The sequence below is a fragment of the Stegodyphus dumicola genome, chromosome 6, assembly GCF_044657685.1.
Source record: "Stegodyphus dumicola isolate Sdum_Otavi_A_Nest chromosome 6, ASM4465768v1".
NCBI lineage: Eukaryota > Metazoa > Arthropoda > Arachnida > Araneae > Eresidae > Stegodyphus > Stegodyphus dumicola.
The window spans coordinates 44,848,885-44,861,084 of record NC_140773.1 but is presented as its reverse complement, the minus strand read 5'-3'; the positions used below and the strand labels follow the sequence as shown (position 1 = coordinate 44,861,084).

The 12,200-nt window shown below is 29.5% G+C and overlaps 1 protein-coding gene across 1 annotated transcript in view; it reads left to right on the top strand.

The window, feature by feature from the left end:
• Ttc7 (tetratricopeptide repeat domain 7) overlaps positions 1 to 12,200 on the top strand; it is a 91,004-nt gene that overhangs the window by 38,859 nt on the left and 39,945 nt on the right. Inside the window, exons 11-12 of the mRNA XM_035353007.2 lie at positions 3,036 to 3,108; positions 9,479 to 9,639. Coding sequence (XP_035208898.1) covers positions 3,036 to 3,108; positions 9,479 to 9,639 — 234 coding nt within the window. The remainder of the gene's footprint in view (positions 1 to 3,035; positions 3,109 to 9,478; positions 9,640 to 12,200) is intronic.

Genomic DNA, 12,200 nt, shown 5'->3' with positions numbered 1-12,200 from the left:
CGCATGCGCATTTTATGTATAACGAACGGTATAAGCTAAAATTATCTATTTCAGTTAATGTTGATGATTGCGTTGTTCCTTCATTTTTGAATTGGATCTGGCTTATTATTTTTTGCAGACTGTAAGAGCAATACTATAAAAGTAAACTTGAACTTTCGATTATGTCAAATAGAATTTCCGAATCTGGAGCTCCCAAAGGATCGTACAAAACGAAAGTATGTTTCGATGTCCATCAAACAAAAAGTGGAATTGCTGCAAAAAATGGATAAAGACATGAAGAATGTGACAGAGAGGTTAGTGTAAACGAAAAAATTTTGATTGACAAGTTAGTCGGTATTCTCGGCACAGCAATTAACGGGACTTGAACAGCGGAACTTTGTAACTGAACAAAAAAATTATGTCTGTTTATAGAATTAAAGAGAAAGTAACTTTGTAACTGAACAAAAAAATTATGTCTGTTTATAGAATTAAAGAGAAAACGAAACAACTTACATTGAAAGAAATGTTTAATAAAGTAATCAAATAAATATTAAGCTTTTTTTTTTGTAAATTTTGATACCCTTTAGATCATAATTGTTTTTTATTTCATAAATTACGGTTTCATATTTTTAATTTTAGAATTTCTGCATGTCATCTTACGCGATTTAAACTGATGATCTATAATCCGGAATCGCCGAAGTCCCGACGAGTCCGGATTAACGACTTTTGACTGTATATGTGTGTGTGTGTGTGTATTTTTAAATTTTGAATATAATAAAATAATTAGCTTTTTAGTTATTGTATTTGAAGTGGAGATGGTGAGAATTCATTCAAAGGTACATAATTTTATATCCCTCATTTAAATATATTTTGAAATTTTAAATATTAACAGACTTTAATTGTAAAAAACATTGGGTTTTAATGAAAGTTTCCCACCACCGCAAATATCATCTGCACAAACAGTTTGCGTTGCCATGTTTAATCATATTTTGTCAAATGATTTTTGACATTTAAAAGAAAGAGACTTGGTTTAGAACACTGTGTTGTGAAATTTGTATGGTTTAGAACACTGTGTTGTGAAATTTGTAAAAACGAGTAAGTACGAGGTGTCTGAAATGGAACTATCACACTACCAGATTAGAACCATCATTTGCTTCCAGTTCTTTTGCAAAAAGTCAGCTACAGAATGTCACCAAATCATGGTTATAGCCTTAGGTACTAATGTTGTATCATATGACACTATGAAGGTTTGGTACCAAATGTTCAAAAACAAGGCCTATGATATTCAAGAAGCCGGCCTGCTGATGTGGATGAGGCTCGCCTGCAAGAACTTGTGGAAGAAGATCAGTATTGCAACCACTCATGAGCTTTCTAAGGAGCTAGACCTTAGTGCCTTGCCCATTAGCCATGCTATGTGTCACATAAAAAACTTGGCATACAAGTGTAGTCACTGGATGCCGTACAAGCTGAGTCAAGAAGATAAAGACAGACATGTTCAGGCCTGCACTAATCTGCTCAAATATCAAAGCAAGAACAAAATTCTGGACTGGATTATTACTTGTTATGAAAAGTGGATTTACTTCTACAACACAGGCTGAAAAGAGGGGGGGGTCTGCGCTCGATGAGCCTGTCAGCAGCGTCGCAAAGCACAATTTGACTAACAAAAAGTTCATGTTTTTTATTTGGTGGGATTGCCGTGGTATTATCCTCAAAGTGTATGTGGAAAAAACTAAAACCCTTGACAGTAAGGTGTAACTACCAAAACTTTGGCAGAAAATCATAGATTTGGGTGGTGATTACTACCTGCACTAAAGTTACTGCTTTCATATGTTTTTTTTTTTTTTTTTTTTTTTTTTTCCCGCTTTATTAAGAATGTTTCTTGGCAGAAAACTTTCATTACAACCAGATATATTCAAATTCTAGCAATTATAATTTCATTTTCTATCCAACCAAACTTTCTCTTATAGCCGGCTTAATCCAGCAGCATGTGTGTATATTCAACAGAAAAAAAACATTTTTATTTTGGGCTATTCATTTGCATGCTATATGTGATTTTTAAGAATATGATGATGTTTTTGCAAGTTGTAACATGCACTAGTTTTCTTGCTGTGGATTGAATGCCATTTTTGATGTCACTGCCTCTAGCATTTGAAGTCATGCCTAGCAATTCCGTAAAGAAAAGAAATAAAAAATTTAGTTGAGTTGTGGATATCGCATTTATCAACATATTCAAGTAACTCTTTTTTTTTATGGCACCTTGAATTCAGGGACTGTATTTTTGCTAACCCTGTATATTCTACGAATATAAATATAACTTTATGAAAAATGCAGGTAAAAGTACTCCTAGTTATTTCGAAATCAGTACCCTAGACAAGAATGCAAACCAAGTTATCACATTACTGTCAGTATGTTAAAAATCATATTTACAGATGTGTACAATATGAAAAGTTTTAAATTGCTCTACTCCTCTTTCTTAATGTGCTCGTTATTAATAAATTATATGCTTTGTTTAGTAATTGTTTCACAGTTTAGTTATACCTTTTTCCTTTCAAATGTTATGTCTTATTTCAGAAAACATATATAAATTGTCCTTTGTCCATTAAAAGTGCTTTTCTATCATGTATTTTGTTATAATGTGAATTATATTTCACTTTCAGACATTTTTCTGCAATACATAGGATGTCTTTAATAAAATTTTAATCACATACTGGAGTATACCTTTAATTTTTTAATGCAAAATAAAATAAAAATTTAATTTTTTGTTTTGGAATATTTTGCTCGCTCCCCATTTCTTCCAGTTTGCCACTGTACTTTTGGTTTTTGCATGTGATATAGTCTGAACTGAATATGTGATGAATTTTAAACATATTTCTTATTTTATTTTGCATTATTGCCACCACTTGGATTATGTTTTGAACTGTTTTTTACTTTGTATTTATTCATTTTTTTAATTTTTAAGATATATTTTAAGAGGTAAAAGTTAATAATCAATTTTAATGAACATATCTTAAATTTTGAAGCTAGTAGAGCTTATCAAAGCAATTGTTTCATTTTAGGGCTGCTAGCATTGATCCAAATGACCATCTACCTGAATTTTTCTTAGCTCTACATTATGCTCAGGCTAGGCAGGTAAATTTGTAATAATCTAGTTTGTTTTTAAAGTAAATTATTGAACAGAATGCCATAAACGTTTTACTCTCTTTGGAAATAACATTTTGTTCTATTTAATTTATTTGTAAAATATTAATACTGATAATTGCTTTAATTATGGTTCTGTGCTCAAGAGAAAAATTGTCTCTTAAAAAATTATTTTGCCCGATTCCAAGTTTTTTATAAATTTCATGTGTGTATGTATATATACAAGGTAGTCATAAAAGAACTCTCCCACTATATAAAGCCAGTCTATCTATTCAACCAATTGAAATTAAATTTCTGATATTCTTATTCAAAGGTATGCACTCAAAATTGTAATGATTGAAAACAAAAGAGCTCTTATGGTTATGGTTACAATAAAAAAAAATTTCAAATTTTCAAATGGTAGCACCCACTTTTTTTTCTGTGAAAATTGATCAGCACAGCCATTGAAAAGCCATACATGGCATTGGAACGACTGATGTATGACAAAAATTTCAGGCAAAGAAGAGAATTGTAAAAACCAATAACAATACAAGAGAGGAGAAGAGGAAGTAAAAACTTATATTGGAATTACAAGTTTTCAATGTGTCCACTTTCACAGACGATAACGCATTTCATCCAAGAGACTGTTGACTACAATGAGGAGCATAACATTGCAGGAGACATATATATAACTTCATGTTTTATTGCATCTTTTAAGGATATACCTTAGATTTCATATAACCTAGAACCATAAATCCATCTGAGTGAGGTGAAGGGGTCATGGTGGCCACAAAACTGCAATGCTAGAGGAGATGACTCTATTTTAAAATACTGTACACCTTGAAAACTTGTAATTCCAATAAAAGTTTTTTTTCCCTGCCCTCTGTCATATTGTTATTGGTGCTTTACAGTATTTTATACTGGAACTTTTCGTCATATGTTTATCGTTCCAACACCATTTATGGTTTTTCAATTCACTGATCAATTAGTGCAGGGGAAAAGTAGATGTTACCATTTGAAGATTTTGAATTTTTTTTCTCTGTAACCATAATCTTGAAACCTCTTTTTTTTTAAATCACCACAGTCTTAAGTACATACCTTCAAATAATAATAGCTGAAATTTCATTTTGATTGGTTGAATACATAAGGTCGCTAAGGGGTCATATGTTCGGGAAGTATTTTTGTTATGATCACTCTGTATATATGTATGGGGAAGTCCAAATTTTTTTAGAAGTCCAAATATTTATATAGAAACTTCTGAATAAGAATGCCTAGAATAATATGCCTAGAGAATAAGATGCCTAGAGGAATTCCATAAAACAAGTGAAGATCACGATCAAGTAATTTAAACCAAACAATACCTCTTCACAAAAAAGGATTAATTTGATCACCGTAATTTCAGATTTTAAAGGAAATTTCTTGGAATTCCCTTCTCACACCTTGTTTGATATTGATAAAATTGTAAGTCTCTGAAATTTAATTAAAAATATAAAATTTAAATTAAGAAGAAAACATTAATTTATAATTATTATTGTAATTTTTTCCAAAAAATTTTTAATAAAAAAACAAAATTTCATGTGAAGTATATTGTTCTTTCGCTTGAAGGCTACTTGCAAAGTTTTGCATATGACATCAAAACAGTTACTGGGATACTTAGTTATAAATTTAACAGAATGAAAGATATTTATAGTTATGCAATAATGCAATAATATACTTTGTAACTTCTCAACCTATTGAAATGGTTATAGGATCTGTTAAGTAAAAAAATTTAATCCAATTAAATAAATTGCTTTGTAATTTCTTTAAAATTTTACAGCAGTTTATAATACATATTAAATAATAAACAGAAAAATATGCATACATATATCTGTAGTACATAAAGTTTAAAAATAAAATGAACATTATTACATGTTTTAAAATGTAGTTAATTTGTTTTTTACATTTTATTGAAATTTTTCATATATGATCTTAAAATGCATGAAAAATACACATTGTTATTAAACAAATTTCTTTTTCTTTTATAGAACCAAAAGCAGTAGTCATTTTAATAAATGTATTTTCCAAATTGTTAGTAAATGTTGTTATAATTATTTATACCTATTACAGGGTTCCTACGGTCCAATTCCTTAATTTAGGCTAAAAACGGCAGAAGGTCTTTAATTTTAATTGTCTGAAATTTCTGTCTTGTTTTTACGACTGCTGTTTTGAGTGTGAATTATCATTATGGAGGAACATTTTTGATAGTTCAGTGACAAATATGATTATCTTTTGAATGGGTTCATGGGTTATAATCTGTTCCTATTTCTAATGTAAAGGGTAAAATATTGCAGTTTCTGAGCAAGGAGTCAAACATAAGCATTTCAAAATTATTTAATTTTTTTTCTATTGAAACAACTTTCTGCTTCTGGGGATGTGAATTCGTTTTTTAAAGTGCTCTAAATTTGGCGACCTTTCAACATTTTGGCGATTTTAAGATTAATTTCTATAGAAAATTTCTAATTCGGAGATCTGGGAATTTTTTGACGATTTTTTTTAAACATTATAACATTGATGAATTTAATTAAAATCATGGTAATATATTTAAATTACATTGAAGGAATAACATTAATATAAAATATTTTTACTTTCTTTTGCTGTCATATTATAAAGTGGCATTACATTCCATTTTGGCGACTTATTATATAGTATTTTGAATCTGAAAAATAAACAAGTTAATAAATGCTATAAAGCGCAGTTTACAAAACAATTCATAGCAAAAGCAAAATTAGCTGTATAATTAATTAAAAGTTTCTTCCTTTTAATTTTTTCATGATAAGAATTTTTCCCATGTAATTGTCTCAGAATATTCAAAATTGTCAGAATATGTATCGGTTTTCGCTATAAAATTAATTGTACACTTTTTACTCTGATTTTTATTTTATTTTATTTATTTATTTATTTATTTATTTTATTCCAAAATATTTCTAGCCTTTTTTCTCTTGCAGAATTGGTAGAGCTAATTTTTCTTTAGGATTTTAAACATTGCAACTTGGAAAGTTTAGAAGGATTTGAAAGCAAGATTTACAGACCCTCAGTTCTAGAAGGCTCCAGAAAAAATTGACAAAATGAAAATGTCTCTATTGTATTAACACATAATAGATGTATTTTACAGAAATTTTATGATGAATTTCTTACATTTTGGGGAATTTTTGGAAGGGCAATAAAAACGTAATGTTTGAATTTTTTACTTCTGATACTAGAAGTCTTTTTCTTAACATGTTTATCTTCCCTTTATTTTCTCAACTTTTCTTTAGACACAAGTATTGGAAATATCAAATATGTGTCTAATCTTTTCGCATGGACAGGCATTTATAAAAAAGAATTTTCTATTAATAAAGAAATTAAAAACTGACAATTTGAAAGATTCGCCTTATATGTCTCAATGGATCATATGCAGGGCTGACGCAAGGCATTTTCTCACCTGATGCAATCTCTGTGGATCCTAAATTCTGCTTGCAGAGCATGTCCTAAATTCTAAAAGTTTTACCATTTTTAGATTTTGTTGCTAGGTGTGTCACTAAATTCTAAAAATACTGCCTCATTGGCCCTGAAATCAGCACTCACTATACATCATTTCATATTTATCAATTTTTTCTTTACATTCTAAATGTATTTGGGTTTTTAGAATAACAGAAATCTTTAATTAATTCAAAAAATTCTAAAGTGAAGAGGAAACAAATTGAAGAAAGAAACTGAATACATAAAGAGGAAGAAAATTATTCTTTGATGACATACAGTTATTATTATGCAAATTAACCAGTTGTTTATAATTTTAGCCTTTAATATAAGTTACCCTTTCCATTTCCTCACCATAATGTAAATCAGATCATTTTTTAACTGAGGTTTTGGGACTTGAAGGATAGTGTTTTTGCTCTCCACTTGGATGTTGCTTTAGTTTCTGCCAGCTCTGATAATTTATAATTATTCATCTTTGCGTTATCGCCGCTAACATTTAAATTTATTACGATGATAGAGACAGACAGCTTAGATTAAAATTAAATTGTGTGGTTTTGACTACTAGTCCACATTTTTAGTTTGAATTTGACTGTTCTTTTTTAATTGCATCACCACAAGCTGTAGTTGATTTTGTCAACATAGGAACATGCCTGTATGTTCTAAGTTCTTTTTAAATAAAAGGCTTATTTAAACCTTTATGTGACTTTGTAGTTACTTTCAGACATAGAGATAATTTGCTTCATGTCTATAAGAGGTTTTGGACTTTTTTTTTTTTTTTTTTTTTTTTTACTTTGTAGTTACTTTCAGACATAGAGATAATTTGCTTCATGTCTATAAGAGGTTTTGGACTATTTTTTTTTTTTTTACCAGATCAAGTAAAACCTCATTACGTACACTGTTAAGAGACTGACAAATTAGGAGATTAAGCACACAGAAACTAGTTGGAACACTGGTTTGTGTATTGAAATAGATTTTTAATTTTTAGGAAAGATGTTTAAAGAGAAGAAAATTGATATAAATTAAGCCAAAATGTCTGGGAAGGCTTCAAATTAAAAAGACGCATAAATATTTTGTTATGTGTTGCTACAAAGCATAAATGTTTTGTAGCTTTTAATGTGGAATTACCCTAATACCATTAAAAAATCAATGTTATGACATTGATTTAAAACTGACAGTTTAAAATTACATGTATTTTAATCTGTGAAATGTTATTAGATTGGAATTTTAATAGTGCTTTTTCAACAAATGTTTTTAAAAAATTAAATTTAATATAGTGGTCATGTAAATCTATAACGATTAAGGGTATTTAACTACCTAATTTAATTATTTGTAACTAACCACTCACCTTTAAAAGTTATCTCTGTATATTAAAGCATGTTATTGCCTTTCATTAATCCTTACTGTGGTCACAAGATACAGCACAAAATGTAAAATTTATTCTTTGAATCTAGTGAGACTTAAAATAATATAAAACAATTTATCACCTCTGGTACATTAGTGGCTTTTTGGAACCTTAAAATATATTAACTAGGTTACAATCCCAGGAACTCTCCATGAAGCTATAACACTAACTGCATCAGCCAGATGGAGCACAACTAACTTTCAAAACTTGCTAACCTCAAAACTTCATCAGACTTTCAGGTTTGTTCTGATCAACAGATCTATCTCTAGGCAAGCAGCAGCACTGGCAACAGCCAATCCTCTGTTACGAATCATGCTGATTATGATTTTGTCTCTCATTTTAACCTATGCCATTTGACATAAAATCCACCTAATTACTAAACCTCTAGACTGAGTACGTGGCAAAATGAGACATAAAAGAAAAAAAATCAACATAAAGCTAACTGTTAGTAAAACGTAAATAAAATGTTCCTAATCTTCCTTCAATATGTCCAATAATTAAATAAAATATTTAATGCTACCTGATAAATTTTATAAAGTGGATTTTATTCTCAAATTTGTTTTATAGTTATGTTTATTAAATTATTTTTAATAAAAATGCATCCTAGTTGCAGATCTATTTTATTCTTAGAGGGTTATTACAAAAACGGAGTTGAGACATAAGTTGATTGAATTTTAAATGAATTTATTCAGCTCTCATTTGCTGATAGGTCCTTAATTGTTTTCATTAATGGCCCTTAAAAGTACTTAATTTCCATGTGCAGAAATGTGTATGAACCCTGTATTAATATTTAAAGTTTTAAATTTGCTTTCTTTTAAAAGGAGAACAATAATATTTATAGCCATCGATAAAATAAATAGCAATGAGTGTTACATTAAATTTATTTGTTGGAATTTTAATAGATTGTTTTGTAAATTATGAAATGTGTTCCAGACCAAAAATATTAAGTAGTTTAGAAACAAAATATACTACACCTTTCTTTACAATATATAAGTGTATATTATCAAATATATTGCTGTATAAAAGATGTTTAAGTTCTATAGAAAGCTGTTATCTTTTTACAATTTTTAAAGTAATGAGCTGTGCAGTTTAATGTTTAATAAAGTGCTTTTGACTTTGCTATATTTGTTATTTTTGGTTGGTTGCATTTTATAAATTATCGTCATTTTGAAATGCTGAAATAGAATTCTGAGATTAATTTTGACTATATTTTGAAAACACTTGTTAATGACTATATTTGTATCAATGTGGATTGCAATTGTGTTAGATATGAATAATGTTTCTGCATATTTACTGTTACTCATGATAAATATTGCTTGAGCTGTTTATAAATTATTATTCATAATTTTATATGTGATCTATTTAAATATAAATTCAGATATTTATATCTTTTGTAATTGTGTAATTCTGTAATGTCTTTTAAGTATTTACCTTTAAAAACATATAACAATTTAGTCTCATGAATATTTCCATTTCATTTTTCAGTTATCTGAAGCTGTTTTACATGCAAAAATGGCTCTACATCTTAGAGCTGAGCATATACATTCATTGCACCTTCTAGTACTACTTTTATCTGCTCAGAAACAGTATTCTGAAGCTTTGCAGTTGATTGAAGCTGCATTAGAGGAGTATCCAGATAATTTTAAGTAAGTTGTTTTTTTTTTTTTTTTTTTTTTTTTTTCCCCTTCTATACCATAGCTGTTTCATCACATCTTCCAGTTTTTAATTTTTAACCTTTGCTAAAAAAAAATGTTTCCCAGCAATAAAGGAATTTTGTCGAGCTAATGAAGCTGTGCAAATCCCATTTCCCCCACCTCTTGTTGATTTTTAGCATAATTTTCTTGATTTTGTTTATTATATCTGGATGGTCTTGATCTACTGTAGACATTGTGGAATTTTTTATGAAAATTCAATTGATATTAAATCAGTTTATATTTAATTCTGTTTTACTGAATGGTACAATACTAAGTTTAGCCACTCAATATTATGTATATTAATTCCCCCCCCCTCAAAATGCTTTGATAAATAAAGGCTCTTTTGTCCGATACTCGATTTCATAATATTACTCTTGTTTTTAGTTTATTATGTACAAAAGCTCATTTGGAAGAACACTGTATTGGACCAGAAGTTGCTTTGCTTACAAGTAAGCAAATGTTACAGTTGTGGAAAATTGTATATGAAAGCAAGTTTCTGTGAAAAGTGGAAAATGTCAAGTCATAGTTCATGTAACTAGTGTGCAATTAAGATGTAAAATGCAATAATTCTTAAGTCTGAAGTATGTTTTAATTTATTATTAATTGGTAAAGCTGACATAGGATGTAATGCTTGATGTATACCATATATTGTACAGTCAAAAGTCGTTAATTCGGACACCCATAATCCGGAATGATCTATAATCCGGACCTCAAAGCTAAAAACTTTCTGCGCATGCGCCACGTTGACACATGCGCATAGGCGTTTACGCGTGCGCGTAAGACCTCTTACGACTGCGCATTTGCGTGTGCGCAAGCGCAGAATACGTTTTCCCGTGCGCGTTTTACGTATAACGAACGGTATAAGCTAAAATTATCTATTTCAGTTAATGTTGATGATTGCGTTGTTCCTTCATTTTTGAATTGGATCCGGCTTATTATTTTTTGCAGACTGTAAGAGCAATACTATAAAAGTAAACTTGAACTTTCGATTATGTCAAATAGAATTTTCGAATCTGGAGCTCCCAAAGGATCGTACAAAACGAAAGTATGTTTCGATGTCCATCAAACAAAAAGTGGAATTGCTGCAAAAAATGGATAAAGACATGAAGAATGTGACAGAGAGGTTAGTGTAAACGAAAAAATTTCGATTGACAAGTTAGTCGGTATTCTCGGCACAGCAATTAACGGGACTTGAACAGCGGAACTTTGTAACTGAACAAAAAATTATGTCTGTTTATAGAATTAAAGAGAAAGTATTATCACATAAAACGAAACAACTTACATTGAAAGAAATGTTTAATAAAGTAATCAAATAAATATTAAGCTTTTTTTTGTAAATTTTGGTACCCTTTAGATCATAATTGTTCTTTATTTCATAAATTACGGTTTCATATTTTTAATTTTAGAATTTCTGCATGTCATCTTATGCGATTTAAACTGATGATCTATAATCCGGAAAAATCGATAATCCGGAATCGCCGAAGTCCCGACGAGTCCGGATTAACGACTTTTGACTGTAGTTCTTTTTATCTGCCTATCTGCAAAGATTTCTCTTAGTAAAAATAAGATAAAGATTTCTTTCAGTGAATCCTGTAGCATTTTTATTTGAACTTTTATTTTTATATACTGTTTTGTTGACTACACAGATATGTATATTTTTGATTGCACAGAGTGCATATGTATGACTGAGACAGACTGCATATGTTTGACTGAGACAGATTGCATATGTTTGACTACACAGAGAGGAAAACATAGATAACTGAAATTTATCAATACATAAAGAATGTATGTGTGTGAAATTATCTCTTCTAACAGATAATTTTTACTAAAAAGAATGTGGCCATTGATATGACTATATTGTATGCAAGTATTAAAAGCTTAAATCAGTTCTTACTTCAAGCATAGGTACCTACCTAGGGTGCCCCGAAGTTGCTCACAGAAGCAACAGTAAAATAAAAGTGTATTTCATTCTTAAAATATATGTAAGTTACAGGAAACACCAATATTGATTACCTAAGGCACTAGATATGCTGAAACCAAGCCTGATTAAAATTATATTGAGAAAAGACTGAATATTTGAACTTTCATCATCTTAGAAAGAAATTATCAGAAGTTTACTTATTTGCGAAAGAAAAATTCATAATATTTTCCTTCTCTGAGCTATTATTTCTGAAATTTTATCATGCAGTTAGTGTAGCTATTCTGTGATCAAATAAAAGTTTACACAGCTGTAGTTTGTGAGACTGTGAAATTTATTATTTTATTCTAGAGGGGAAATGCAGGACATTTTATTGGAGCTGTTAACAGGGGGAGGAGAGAATGATTTCCAAACTTGGATCTTAACTTGTCTTTTTAACATTATAATTTAAATTTCCAAAAATATACATTTCTTTGCATAAAAAAAGTATTGTTTTGATCCAAAATTCAGCAAACGTTCAGAAGGCTTAAGTTTTTTTATTGTTGTTGTCGTCATGATCAGACTACACCCCTACCCTGTCAGTTTGAATAGACCT